The sequence below is a fragment of the Belonocnema kinseyi genome, chromosome 6, assembly GCF_010883055.1.
Source record: "Belonocnema kinseyi isolate 2016_QV_RU_SX_M_011 chromosome 6, B_treatae_v1, whole genome shotgun sequence".
NCBI classification, from domain to species: domain Eukaryota; kingdom Metazoa; phylum Arthropoda; class Insecta; order Hymenoptera; family Cynipidae; genus Belonocnema; species Belonocnema kinseyi.
Genome location: NC_046662.1, coordinates 108,953,055 through 108,968,889, shown reverse-complemented (window position 1 = coordinate 108,968,889; position 15,835 = coordinate 108,953,055). Strand labels below are relative to the sequence as shown.

Genomic DNA, 15,835 nt, shown 5'->3' with positions numbered 1-15,835 from the left:
TCAAACATCGTATTAAATTAACTTATAACATCCTTATCTCATCAGTCACTTGACTTATTCCATGGCTATGATGTAAAATCTTGTTCAGCCGAGTAAAAGTTTAAAAAAATAAAATAAATAATACACTACAGTCCAGCTATAGAGGCCATTTCAAGGGCCATGTAAATAATTTCTGTTGAAGTTTCGTCTTACAAAATATTTTTGTTTTTGTGTTTTTGCCACTTTGATTTTATAATGGCATAATGAACGTAAAAATGTTTGTGCTCGAAAATAAAACTATCAGTTTTTTCTCGGTTCGCAGACATTTTCACGGTCAATAAAATAAACAAATTCAAACTCTAAAGCTAAGAATTTTTCCATTTGAAGCAATAAGGAACAAACTAAAAATTCCACAAATTCCAAAAATATAAATCCACGTTATCATTTGCAATGCTCTAACTTGAAGAATATATCGTAATATTTCGTAAATTCGTAAATATATTTCGTAAATTAGAAGCTAAATTATTTCAATTTCAAATAGTTAAAACATCTTTGAAAAACTTTAAAATTTTATTTCAAGATCTTGCGAAATCAGAAGTTGCTTTAAATTGTTTTCAATTTAAAATTACTTTTTAACATTTTTCAGAACTTTTAAATATTTGAAAAAGTAATAAGTGGTAAAAGATCAATGTTTTTTATAAAAAAAACCTGCCAGGACGAAATAAATTCTGAAAAATAGACTGTTTTGAGGCACCCGATTTCACTCCTTCTAAAAGCTTATTTGCCTCTTCGAAAGATAAACGCCTCCTCTTGTTTTCCTTCGAAATTCCCCTTATGCCTGGTTACACCTGGTTACGCAACGCATAATAAAAACACTGAGTGACTGAAAACGAATTGAAGCGAATGCCCTGCGAAATTTTTGCTAATGACTGAAAGTAACTGAAGCGGACGACACGATTAATCGCCGAAGATATTGCCCGCTTTTTTCATACAATCCTTTGTTGTTGTCGTGAAGTTGCTTCGCTGACCTAGCATTGCCACTCTCTCGCCCTCTTGGAACACCTTGTCCTCTATAACGGGAACTTTTCTTGCGGGACTGCAGTGTAATACCCGGGTTAACTCAAGTAAAGTTTTGAAAAATAATAATAATAATAAATTGAAGTCCGTAAATTACATAAATCCCTTCAATTCCTTGAATTCTGTGACTTCCATCAATGTTTCGAATTCTGTGAAGGAGAACTTTTTTCAGAAAAAATTAAATTAAAAAAATGTTTAATTCATAGCTCCATCTGGAATTTCTGTTTCATGAGGAGTTTACGTAAATTGATAATGTTGATTTCCATTTTCACGGGTGGTGAAAGATATCTCCACTGGTCGGCTGTTACCATCCACGATAATAATGCAGATTCCTGGTAAAATTGACTGGTTGTTAAATCCGGAAATAGAAAAAATAAGAATAAACATGGTTTATCAAAGGAAACGTCCCATGATTTTTCTAATTGCTTATAAAAAATGTCCGAACATCATCCAAAGAAAAAAAATCCAGTAGTATAATTTTTAATAACCTTTTGCACTAACGGAATATCTTATCTTTTGCCGATTCAACAGTTATAATATTACAAAAAATTGTTTAGCTGTTTCTATTGTATATTTAATTTTTAACAATCCATGGGTGAAAACATTTTTCGAATAAAATATTCTTTTCGTTGATAATCAAAAATGTTGAAAAAACGCTTTCATGCTTATTTTTTTGCGCAAAATATACGCATACCAAAATTATACCAATAAATTTGCATAATTCCATAGTTCTAATTAATGTCATTTATACTTACATTTATTTGGACCTGATATTTTTGCATAGTCACATACTATGCAGTATTAATTTTAATTGCTAAAAATCATATTCATAAAAAAATTGTCGTTAAAAGAACAAGATAAAGGATAATATATTGCATGAATGCAGACAATGCAGTGTTAACCAGCTTGCATTTTTTTAAATCAACTAGTATTCGTCGTATGTACACAATGAGTAATAGTTACGCATTTCGTTTATATACAGGAAAACAGCCAAATTAACTTTGGCCTCTGTCTTTGATGAAGACGATTTACTGACTCAATATCGCATTCCAGCTCGATTAATGACTCAGTTTAAAATTATTTACACGGCATGAGGGCTAAAACCAGTAGAGCTAAATGGAATGAATCCCTCTTATACATTTTTCACAGCAGTTAATGTAGTAACTTAAAATAACACCTTCACCATCTGATATAGCTTTTGTATTCTTCGTTAACGCTGAATCTCTTGATGGTTTCGTAGCCCAATATTATCGAGCAACTAAAACAAGCGGATTGTACAAGTCGCGCAGATAAACCTTTTGTGAACATCTTTAGTCTTTCCTCAGCCCAAAGCACTTTCAATGCATTGCACATACTGTCTAGTCGCTGCACTTGCAATCGAGCTCGCACTATATCTAAAGGATTCGTTATAATAGTCGTAGTAAAACCTCCAAGTGTTCCAGCCACTGCTTGGATAAACAAGTGGGATACCCACATGGGTAACGCTCGAATCAGTTCTTCTGTAACACAAAAATAAGAGTTTGATTATGAAAGAAACCATATGTGAATTTTTTAATGGAATGACGGTTTTTGATTTACTAGTCTGAAACAAAAATAGTCTTTATTCATATCTGCGAAGGAAATTACTGATTAGTGTCTCTGGGATTCGAACCCAGCTCTTCAAATTAGTGGTGTGGTGTAGGAAAAACATTTCGTATTTTTTTACACCCTCCTACAAGCGTATTGAAGACGTAATTACTAATGTTGTAAGATTTTCAAACAACAAATCTTATTAACATAAGATAAAATGAATTTTCAATGTTATGTTTTTTACTGAAGTAGTGATACAGTTTTTTGTCGATATAATGACGAATTTATTAGAATAGGTATATAATTAAATTCTACAGTTTTATAAAGTTCCTACTTCATGTTGCGACTTAGTGTTTGTGAGAAACAACGCAAACACATTTCTTGAAGCCGCATTACCGTTGGAAATTAATATTTCGAAAACAGTAATTGTAAAGAATTGCTTTTATCAAAACAAAATAAGTGATAATTGTGAATATAAAAAATTAAGCTTTTAAATCCCTGATTTTACCCTGTCTCTAATGAGAAATACGTGATTCGTGAAAGCTGTTAATAAAAAAGCTACTCGTGACCTCTACAGTAAGCAAATAAATATATCGAGGCGTCCTAACGGTAGGGTGCCAACGCACGCGACACGACTTGACGGTACTTAACCAAAAATAAAAGCAATGTAAAACTAACCGAGTAGTTAGCGCTAGAAAGTCTTTCTCGTGTAATTGAGCAAGATGAGGCTAGAAGTTGGCCAAAACTAAAAGGTGCTCACTCGCTTCATCAAATCATGAAAGTTCTATCTCGGGCGAGCAAAGCATGAAGGTTGCCACTTCTCGGGTTTAGATTATAAGCGAGAAGTAACACCTTTAATCTTTGCTCGCCCGAGATAGCACTTTAATGTTTTGATGGAGTGAGCGAGCATCTTCTAGTTTTGGCCAACTTCTAGCTCCATCTTGTTCAATTCCGCGATCTAAAACTTTCTAGTTCTTACTTCTTGGTTAGCTTTTTATTGTTTACATTTTTGGTTAATTATCATCTAGTCGATCGCGTGCGTTGGCATCCTATCGTTAGGACGCCTCGATATACTTAATATACAAGATATGAGTTGTGCTAACATTATTATAAAAATATCTTTATTACTTGTAAAGACAATAAGGCGAGCTGAACTCGCATAAATCGTACAAAAGAATCAAAGATAATGATACAGAACAGGATAACTAGCCGTAGCTAGACTGCGTACAAACGCACGACTCGGCGCTCTCTCTACAAACACCCACACCAACCCACACACACATTCTTTAAATAGACAATACATAGCGCTGGTTTCCGACGTTGTTTTAGGACACGCAGAAACTTCACTGTTATCACTACTTAAACTTTCTCTACTTTTATTTAATTCTTCTCTTATTGATTTCTTCGTTCTTCTCGTGTCGACCTGCTGAGCCTAGCGTCCGGGTTCGTTAGTGCCATCCACTTCGCTTTCATCGGATTCAATATTACATGAATTCTCACAAGGTGACTCATCTGTAATCAGTTTCCATAATTTTAACTCGCTTACATGGGCAGTGCTTGCTTATCGCCGACAAGCTTTATAAATTCTTGAGTCTGATACACCATATGTATCATTACGCAAAATTTCATGAATTACATGAGATCCCCTGTACTTCCATTGTAGTTCTGTCGTATCACCAGACGAAACTGAGGCTACCATCATGAACATAATCTCTCCTACTTTAAAGCGAACATTCAACAGTTGATTTTTGTCGTAGTTACTTGGATTGAGCTTCTTTAATCATATGTCTCACCTCTTCTTGTAAGGTTGCTGGTAGGACGTAACCTTCATCTCCAGTTAATTATCTTACTATCCCTTTGTCATGTCTAGAGAAGTATTCGTTAGGAAGTTCAAATGCGCTCTTGTTTGTCGATTTTTTGACGGACGCATTCAAGTCTCGCGCAATTTATTTAAGATGTTTAGTCCAATCTTTGATATCTCTCTCGTGAATATTTAATTGTAGCACAGTAATTAGAGTCTCATTTACTCGTTCCACTTGATCATTCGCCTGAGCGTGTTTGGGTGAATTCAAGATATGGCGAATGCTATGATTCAGGTAAAATGCAGCGAAGTATCCAGAGGTTAAGCAAATACCTCAATTCGGGATGAGATCTTTAGTCTTAGTACTCTTTCTAGCTTCTAGTCCTACATAATTAATTATTTTGTCGATTGTTGCTAGAACGCATTTATATCACCTCCTGGCAGAAACGAAGGGTCCTAGATGATAGGCATGGACTTCATCGAAGAGATGCTTTCCTGGTAGAATAAGATGTAACTAACGTGGTTATCGGCCTCCTGAAGTATCATTTAAGATAAATTGAGGACAAGCTCGAATATTTTGGCGAACATAGATCCACATTCTTTGGAAGTAACAATGGCGACTCATCTTAGCTAGCTTTCGATCCAAACCACCATGGCCGTTTAAATCTTGGACTCGGACTGTTAAATCCTGCCAGATCATTCACTAATACGTTTTAAAAAAGTTTCTTAACTGAAACACATTTAGATGATATTATCTGTCGTATTTCTCCGCTATTCGACTTGAATTTTTTACACGGCTTTCGAGTATGAACTGTCGCTTGAAACAGTTCACAAACTTCTTTTCTTCAAGGGGCAGGACACTTCTTCGATATATGTCCAAATGCTGAGCAATTATAGCATTCCAATTCACTTTTATCATTCCGTAGCGGTGATCTCAGATCTAGGTTTTAATGATGTTCTCGACTGAGTTTTGTCCTTTAAAATCTCTAAAATGATTGTCATTTTTCTGGGTAAAATTAGTTAATTTTCATCCCTCATCCGTTTTTACAGAATACTTTGATTTTGATCTGTCTTCTTTGTTTGCCTAAGAAACTTCTAAAGAGTCTCTGATTTTTTCTCCGCGTTGTGAGTTTAAACGTTCCTGTCGAACAAGGTCGTGGACGAGATCATCGTAGTCTTTATACTCCTTAGCTGACAAGGCATTATATGAAACTCTGGACCATTTCTTCGAGAGATAAGCCCAATTCTTGACAATGCCTTTCTTTATCCATAAAATAAACATTCCAGGATTCCACCTTTTATTGGTTGCGTCCTGCTACCCTGTGCTATTTAACGATTTAACATTCTGCACTGATGTACGTTGCCGTTAATGCTTTTCCAAAGTTCTAGGTCTTTAATCTGTAAGCGTTTAGATGAAACTAATTCAAGGCTCATGGCTTAAGATGACCTTAAACAGCGGTAATTCGTTCAGCTAATTGTTTTAATAGAACATCTCGACTTTGATTCTTAACCATCACCATTCTCATCAAGCGTTCAACTAAAGTTGGTCCGTCTTGCTCTTCTTGTGTACTTGATGATTTGGCAAGTTGTTGAAATTGTTATCTTGTTGATAATTCGTTCCGGGCGGTTGATCGCCAAGGATAGGACGTACGCTGACTCGTCAATTTAGGAATTTGATCCGTTGTAACATATTTCCCACACGTCAAAAATGTCGGCTTCTTCTCGATTGATCTTAGCTGTATCCCCTAAATTTCTTGATTTAAATTCTCCATTGTTGATTTCTCGGTCCACATTATCTCTATTGCTCTGTGGCGAATTATGTATATACTACGTTCTGTGCACGAATCTTCAACACAGCGTGATGAGCCGAAGGCCTGTGACAAACTAAAATGTTCGGTATTCACGGAGAGAGAGAATACAAGAGAATTACTATTACTCACTGAATATGCCGCGTGTGAAGAATTTCGGTTATTCTGTAAGCCGCCTATAAATCGTTCAAAGTCTTCTAACGCAATATTTATCATATTTCGACTTCCATTATGACCAAACATTTTTCTACTTTTTTAACACCGACCTAATACAATTCTGTTAACGATTACACAGGCGCACGAAAAAAAGGCCTTGTCCACCAGACGAGATAAACATTTCTATACGTTTTTGGGGTCACTGAATCCGAATACGGGGTTGGCTGGACTCGGTCAGGTCGCATTTTATGCCTAACCTCAAAGAAATGATGAAAGTTGGACCATTCATGGAAACACCCAGAAAGCAAAAAGGTTATGTTTTCAGGGTCGCTGAGTCCAAATTTAAAGGTTATTTGACTCGCCACGGTCGCATTCCATTCATAACGTAAAAAAATTAAAACACTGAAAACTGTTCTCGACATAAATTGTTCGCGTTCAGCGTCCAGTACATAGAACTTGTCAATCATTCTTTGAGCATGGTTATCAGTCTGTAGCACAAAATCCAGCTGCCTTGACAGATACTGTGACGATGACAACTGCCCCGAAAGGGGATGTGTAGAATGATTCGTTGTTAGTGCGAGGATGGGCCCGTAGTGTGTCTGACGACGAGTTGATATAGGCCTCGTCAAAGTCGGAAAGCTCTCATGCTTAGGCCTAGGGAGGTATGAGAGTTATCACCGCTAGGACAGTAGACTCACCTGCGGTCGGACCAGGATCCCTCACGCACTGGTTTTTCTTAGCACATATGGTACTTTTAAACAAAATTTTCCAGTTTCTCTTTCGAAATATACATGTAACAAAGACACTAGTGCTTTTTCCTACATATGTAGCAAATACCAGCCCCCAACAGATCGAAGAATAATTTCTGCGAAAATTGAAAAAATTTATCAGGAATTTTTTGGTCTTAAAATAACATACGAAAAATGGATGCCTCGCCAAATATGTGCAGCTTCTTCTAAGATCTTGCATCGATGGGATTCAATCAAACATTCTAAGGACATGAAATATAACAAACCTACGCCGTGGAAAGCACCATTGCATCAAAAGGATTGTTACTTTGGTATGAATGACGTTACAGGTTTCAACAGAAAAAATAAGCAAAGTTTTGTTAATACCAATGTCAAAACAGTAGAAAACCCAGAAAGATCGTTCTGCAATGAGAGAAATTCTGATGTACTATGATTCCGATGAAATTGGCGAATCGAGGAAAAACATTGAATCCGAAGAAGAAAATGATTCCGATGAATATAGTGATGCATCGGAGCATCACGAAAATGACGACCATTACATCCCAGGTAAAGGCAAGGACAAAGTTTTCCAAGTTACGTCACAGAAGGAACTGAATGATTTGGTAAGAGATCTAGAGCTACCAAAATATGGTGCAGAACTTTTTACGTCGTTTATGAAAAAAGAACTACCTAGCAAAAGATGTTAAAGTTGAATATTTCCGAAACAGAGAAGTTAAATTTAGAAAATACTTCACGAAAATAGAAGAACCATCGCTGGTCTTTTGTAACAATGTGCAAGGGTTAATGGATGAACTGAAACTAGGTGTTTACAAGGATGAGGAGTGGAGACTTTTCATTTATTCTTCTAAAAGAGTCTCAAAGGAGTATTACTTCGCAAAACGAATAAGTTCGCTCCTATACCGATAAAGCATTCAACTTTCTTCAAGGGAACGAACCAAAATCTCGAATTTTTCTGAAAAAGATCAAGCATTCAGAATTTAATTGGAGAATTTTCAGAGACTTGAAAATTTTAGGTTTGGTATCAGGGCAACAATCAGGTTGTACAAAAAATCCATGTTTTTTTATTTATAGAATAGTGTGGATCGAAAGAATCACTATACTAACAAAGAATGACCACCTAGAATTTCATTCGAGCCAAGTTCGCAAAATATTAAGTAAACTTCGTTATTCAATCCAGACAGAGTACTTCTACTTCCTTTCCATATTAAATTGGGTCTCATGAAACAATTTGTTAAGGCTCTTAGCAAGGAAGGCAAATGTTTCGAATATTTACAGCAAAAATTTCCAAATATTTCAGACGCAAAAGTGCATGAGGGTGTTTTTGATGGCCCACAAATCCGCAAAATGTTGAACGATCAGAATTTCATCAAAGTTATGAACAAAAAAGAAAAAGCTGATCTAGTAAAAACTTTGGAAAGCTTGGTTGATGAACCTAAAGCTGCACTTCTTAGGTTCTCATATCGATTACTTTCTAATGAATTTGGCCTTTGCAAAGAGAGGTTGTTCAAAAAGGGGTGAAACGTCACAGAAACCCCCTTCATAGGTCCTTCGAGAATAAAAGAACAAGATATCATAGGAATAAATGAAATAAAATTTTCTTTTACGCGTCAGGGACAGTTTTCGGTGTTTAAATTAATTTTTTGCAAGGTTATGAATGGAATGCGACCTGACCGAGTTAAATGACCTTTAAATTTGAACTCAGCGACCCTGAAAACATATAACCACTTTGCTTTCTGGGTCTTTTCATGAATGTTCCAACTTTCATAATTTTTTTAGGTTAAGAACGAAATACAACTTGACCTAGACAAAGCAACCCCGGATTCGGTTTCAGCGGCCCCAAAAACGTATAGAAATGTTTATCTCGTCTGGTGGACAAGACCGTTTTTGTGTGCCAGTGTTATCCATATGCTTGTAACCTCGGTTACATTTCTCTATTTACAATCAATATTTTTTTCTTTTGCTTAATTTTTTCACGAAATAATCTTAATATCACCTCTTAGAACCATTCCTTTCTTCACTAATTTTACATAATTTTCGCATTTCGCCGCGAAGGTGTACATAAACTCTTCACCCATCAGACGAATTCCGCACGTATAGAAGGTGGTGAAGGATTGTCTCTTAACAAAAAAAATTTCGAACATGAACGCGAAGCTCTATATAACCTCTTCACCTGTCAAAGTAAAAATATATTGAAGACGGTGATGGATTCGTACAAAAGTATCGAATTAGCACAAGTTATATATGTATATCGCACATTAAAGTTTCAAAAAAATAGGCTATCGAGATATTTCTCAATTCATGTTCACCTACAACTTCAGAGCGCTCTCTCTCTCTCTCTCCTTTATCTCTACAATGCAGCAAAGAAATTAAAAACCCCACCAAATAAGACACTTATTTCAAAGATTTTGGGTAACCTAGTTTGTATAGTTTGCCTAAGGAGCAATTTCGATAATTTATTGATCGTACAATCAAACAATATTCACCAAAACACTGGCTCTTACTTTATGGCGTCATACTTCGACCAGGAGGCGTGAAAAACCTTAAAGCGATATTTCCAAGCTGGAGATATTATATCCCACCGATGAATGTTATAAAAAATATGTTTCTTAACTTGTAAAGACAATCAGGCGAGTTGAATTCGAATAAACAATAGAAATAACCACTGGTATTGATACAGAACAGAATAACTAGTCGTAGCTAGACATCGCACAAAAGCACGTCTCAACGCTCTCTCTATGCAAATATATGGTCCACATAGACAATCCTGCGCACTCTAGAGACCAGTAAGGTTTTACAGTTCAAAAAAGAAGGCCAATCATTATTTTTAAAATTATTAACAGCTATATCGAGTCACGTATTTTTCATTAAGGGCAGACGATACAATAATCGGCTATTCAGAATAAATTGACCTTAAACATACCATCCTACAATAAAAATAAAGGGATACGTATTTCATAGTTTAGTCGAAAAAAAATTATCTGACAACGGCGCGTCGCGTAATGTCCCACAAAGATTTCGCTAGTAATACGTGTCCTTAATGGTGTAGTGGACAAGGCGTCAGACTGGAACGCTTCAGGTTCTGAGTTCGATTCTTTTTGGCTCTGTTTTTTTTCAAACATTTGCTTTTTAATTTTTAACAGTGACACTGAAGTTCTAGGGTAGGAATAATCGAAAATAATTGTATTCACATTTCACAGCATTATTTTTAGGCATGACATATAAATACACTGTATTGTGAAAGTTTCGTTCGTAGCGTACACTTGATTCCTCTACGGTGCCTTGAAACTCTCCGCCCGCGAGGCAACCTGTTTTCTTTCTGCAGAATTCTATTTCTACGCCACTCATTGCCAGTTGAGTCAGTCTGTCTGAAATTTGCGTCATCTTCACTGCGTTTAAATCGAAATCCGGTGAAATAAGTGTAGATGGAAGCAAATCCTTCCACGAGCATAGAATGCAATTTTAAAATGATCGAAAGTGCAAATTTCGATGAAGATTTAAAACACGATTTTGTGCAGGCTATTGAAATAATGAAGTCCATGTTTCAAGAAAATAGAATGATAGAATCGCATCGCCGAGAAAAAATGTCTCGTTCAGCATGTGCCATATCAAGTATATTCTACGATGTTATTCTGGGTGCAATGAATGAAAATAAAATAGTAATTGATGAGAAATTGATTCTCTGTGATGATGATTTCGGAGAGGAATATGAAGAGGTAATTTGTAATTTTAAAGTATTATATATTATACTGTTGTCACCTTCAACGCTCGTGGCCGTTCGTAAAGGTATACCTACAACATCATCGCAGGAGGTTTCAACCATCGTATTAAATTATTTGAATTAACTTATAACATTCTATTCTCATTAGTGACTTGACTTAGTCCGTGGTTATGATGTATAGCCGGGTTCACCCGAGTAAAAGTTTAATAAAAACTATCAAAAAATCAACATTTTAAATATTTTCGTAATTTACATGTTGATAAAAATAAAATGAATATCTTCCATGGAAATTTTCTAAAAATGTTAGGTAAGATATAATTTACTAAAAAATAGGTTACCTTTTTATGCATTATGCACACATTAAAAATATGTTTAGCGGATTTTTTTTGCAAAAATTAGGAAGATCGAAAGTACGAGCGAACACAACAAGTTCGGTAGGTGAAAAATTCCCCGATCACTTCCAAAAGTCATAACCATAGGACATAAGATTAACGTAACTACAAGATAGACTTTGTAGCCATGGTACAGTCTGCTCAGCTCGAAAAGGAGTGCTTCATATTTCGCCCGTTCTTATTCCTCCTTTACCGTGATAGTATCATCGGCTGGAGCCGAGAAATCAATCACGTAAATATCTTCGTCTTTAGATCTTCGAGAAAAAAATATCCGGCTTTGTAGCACTGATACGTTGTGTGGTAGAGAATGAGAAATTTCAGTAAATTTTTAACTGATCCTTCTCTACAACGGAATCTAGTTCCCCCTGGGCGTACGGCAAGGCGGGCATTAGATCAAAAAGATAGATGTTCCGAAGATGGCAATATAACACTTTTAGAACCGCATTGTGTCTCTCTATGTCGCCATAGCGTGCATACTTTGATCCTTCACAGAAAACATGTAAAAGTGTTACTGGCTCTTTCTTGCACACTCGGCAGTTAGTATCGCCTATATATACATTCATTCTGTGCTCGCGGTAAACTAAGGTGTCTACAATTCCGTCTTTAGAAGAAAAAAGAAAAGCGCCTGTCTCTGATCTCAATCAAGCAGATTTGAGAAACATGTTGCAAAGACACGGCGATAGCCCCTCTCTACGTATAATTCCGTAGAATTTACCATGAAGGGGCTTGTTAGTATGTTCTCTTAGTAGAAGCGAATGTTCTGCTTCCTGTGCATGACTTTTTAGCACCAAAGGTGTTAGTAATGCTAGGCTATGTGTAGGTCCGCCACAAGGGCATTAGCTTTTCAATGTATACCTATATTCTTTGCTAAGCCTTCAGGTCTGACTCGGGCGTACTGAAGTATCAACACTTTTATTGCCGCTAAGCATCGTCACCGCCCTCTCGTAAACTGCACAGTTCAGTTTCCAGGGATCAACATTTTCAGGAAGCAAATCAGGGAGAGCAGTATTAGCTTCAGTTAATTTGTCCAGCCTGGAAAGACTTTTTGGTGAATTTTTGACCTCCTAGTTCTCATGTTGGCATTATTGGCTATCTGCAAAGGCGTTTCTTGATAAAGGGGTTCATACCCACGTTTGTGTAAAAAAGATACCTGATCTCTTAATTACTGAGGCGTTTTATGAGCATATTATGAGCGCATATTGAGCCAACGTTCACGTAACCTCTGCATGTATCCTTTTCGCGCCAAGGAGCTTCCTTGCTAACAGGTAAGGATGCGCCTCCTGAGTGGGTCCGACTATTTAAAACGATTCTCTTGCGTTTGCTTGTTTGTTTCAGGGATTGGGACGAGGATCTGAATGGTGATCTTGAAGCTGACCGTCGCATTGGACTTTGAGATTATTTCAACGTCAACTTTTATTTTTCAAATGGAAACCCCTATTTTAGACACCGCCAATCAAAAGAAGAGAAAATTTTACGTTTAGATATATATCAAGGTCATGTGACCTGATGACCATCGGGGTCATTCCGGGGTCGTGTAAACTCAAACAAGGTCTAGACGCATGATCAGTGAAAATATGCGTTTGATAAAAAAAGGTTAAACATTGTATCTAGATTCAGTCGACTAAGGCGAGATCCATCGTAGGTCTCATCAGCCGTCTAAACCTTGTTTGAGTTTATACGACCCTGGAATGACCCCGAAGGTCATCGGGTCACATAACCTTGATGCATATCCGAAAGTACAATTTTCCGTTCTTTCGATTGGCGGTGTCAAAAATAGGAATTCCCGTTTGAAAAATAAAATTTTACCTTGAAATAACCTTGAAGGTCAATGACAAGGCCAGATTCAAGGGCACAATTAAGATACTTGTCCAAAACTCTGAAACTTTAGCCTGAAACATTTCTCTTGAAAAAGCACGTTTTGGTCATGAGACGTGGTCATGAGTGTTTTTTACCGCAGTTCTACTAGAAGCCTGTATCATTTTTAGATAATGGTTGCTCGCAATAGGACCATGCATTGGGCTAATTCCCTAATGCAACGAATTATGCAATTACGCAGTATCGCGCAGTGCCACCCAACATAGGTCTCGCTCGCATGGAGGCCATTGTTCAGATAGGAGTGACAATAGAACCGAACCGAGAGTACCACCAGGTAAGGGCCCCAGACAAACGAAGAAACGTTGTTTTAAACGGTTGGACCAACTCGGGAGGGACATCATTACCTGTTGGCATGGAAGCTCACCGGCTCAAAGAGGATACATGCAGAGGTTACATGAACGTTGGCTCAATATGCACACAGAATATGCTCATAAAACTCCACGGTAATTAAGTGATCAGGTATCTTTTTTACGCAAAGGGGGATATGAAGCACTTTATCAAGAACCACCATTGAAGATAGCCGATAATGTCAACATGAAAATTCGGAGGTCAAAAATACACCAAAAAGTCTTTCTCAGGATGGACAAATTAGATGAAGATCTCTGAAATCTGAACTGTGTAGTTTGCAAGAAGGCGGTCACAATGCTTAGCGAGAATAAAAGTAATTATACTTCAGTTCGCCTGAGTAAGACTCGCGAGCGTATTGCACATCTTCAGTCTAAAATTCAAACTGAAATTGGTACTGATCCAGAAGACCAGAGATTTGTCAACTCCAAAGAACTATAGGCCCATATCTTTTTTAAACACCAGCTACAAGCTATTCACTGACATCCTCAAAGAGTGGATATTAATATCTATCGAATCGGTATGGCGTGCAATAGTTGAACAACGTGGATGCAAGAGAAGGCTGGCCGGTTGCGGGGAGAACCTGTTATTAGACAGGTGTATTACCCGGGATTCGGTCAGGCATCAACACAATCTGTCCATAGCTTTGATTTGACTACCGTAAGGCATTCGAAAACACGAACTATGAGCTATCCATCAAGGTCCTAGAGTGTCTGCACGTCCATCCAGGAATAAAAGTATGCGTTTAAGAGCTTATGCCCTTTTGATGAACAAGATTTGTCATAAAATTTGACAAAAGACAAGTAATTACGGATTATGGTAATATAAAAGGTGGGTCTTCCAAAGAGACTCTCTAAGTCCAATACTTTTCTGCATCTCTCTCTCCTTTGCGTCCATCTATTGCGCTCCGAGGCAAAAGCTCTGGATACCTATGTGGCCCGACGAACACAAGAGAATATAAGGTTAACCTCCTTTTATAGATGGACGATCTGAATCTTTTTACCCATGCAAAAGAAAACCTTAAACTCCTCGTGGCTGCGGTAAGTAGGTACACTAAAGTGCCTGGCATGAGCTTTGAATTGCAGAAGTTTGCCTGCGCGACGATTACGATGTTCTTCTCGTAGATGGAAATTCGATTTAACATCTTGGTAATAAAGAAACATATGCACATCTTGGAATACCGCGAGCTGGAACTCAAAACGTGCGTGTGTTAAGAACAGTCCTTGAATCAAGGTATCGCTAAATTCTCAGAAAAACGTAGACTTCTGAATTATCTAGGGAAAAAAGCTAGGTGACCAAATTCTGGCCGTTGCTATACTGCTTTACACACTTTATGCAATAAAATTTAAAATCGGGGAATTGAAGCAAGTTGACGGAAGCATACACAAAATGATAACATTCCATAGTTGTCATAATCCTACATCTTTCGTCTCTAGTTTATACCTCTCTCGATATATAGGGGGTAGAGGTTTGTCGAGCTTGGAGTGTCTTCATCGAAGAAAGGTTTTGGATACAATTTGCTCAATTTTAAATAACACAGATTATCTTATACGACTCGTACATCAACATAAAGTCGTCAATGCTGCGGGGTTTCTATACCGTGCCCAAACCAGGACAACAGAAGAGCTTGGTCTCCCGTTTGATTCCAGCAACACTACACATGGCCTATCATCAATAATACCTTTAATGCTGAAAAGTCGTGTACAGGAAGCAGATTACTTCCTTCTATTGAAAAGACATGCTGACAAGCCCCTTCGTGGTAAATTCTATGGCACTATACGAAGAGAAAAGCTATCAATGGGTCTGTCCAACATGTTTCTCAAATATGCTGGATTGAGATGTCCAGACGGCATTATAGATACCTTAGTTTATCATAAGCGCATAATGAATGTACCTTAAGGGCAATACCAACTGTCGAGCGTGCAAGCAAGAACCAGAAACACTTGGACATGTTCTCAATTCGCTGTGAGCCGCGCTCGTGTTGCCGCCTAGCGGATTTGAACGTTAAATAACGGGCGTGTGTATTTACGTGGGTTCAAATGGTCAGTCAAACAAGATTATGCAAGAATTATTTAAAAATTGATTTTGTCAGTTCAGTAATAGTATGTGTAAAGTTAGTGATACTAATAGCTACAACTTCTAGTAAGAAACTTGTAAGTATACGATTACGTACTTGATAAAAGATATTTGTTTGTAGCTAGTATAGGTTAAGTCATGCAAAACAAATCTGTTTCAGAGATTTTCAAAAAGTAATCTACACAGAGAAAATAATATTGAAATAAATCGCACGTACAACATGTGATGTAATAAATCATTTCTTTCTTTTTTTTTGGTTCCAGGTATGAATCATGACCGTTGTAATAAGA

At 37.1% G+C, this 15,835-nt stretch overlaps 1 protein-coding gene across 6 annotated transcripts in view; it reads right to left on the bottom strand.

Annotated features, from left to right (window-relative positions):
- Positions 1–1,795: 1,795 nt before the first annotated feature.
- LOC117174291 (solute carrier family 25 member 44) overlaps positions 1,796–15,835 on the bottom strand; it is a 129,425-nt gene continuing 115,385 nt past the window's right edge. For all 6 annotated transcript variants that reach the window (XM_033363255.1, XM_033363256.1, XM_033363258.1 and 3 more), the window contains one exon: positions 1,796–2,555. In XM_033363255.1, coding sequence (XP_033219146.1) covers positions 2,236–2,555 — 320 coding nt within the window. In that variant the 3' untranslated portion in view covers positions 1,796–2,235. The remainder of the gene's footprint in view (positions 2,556–15,835) is intronic.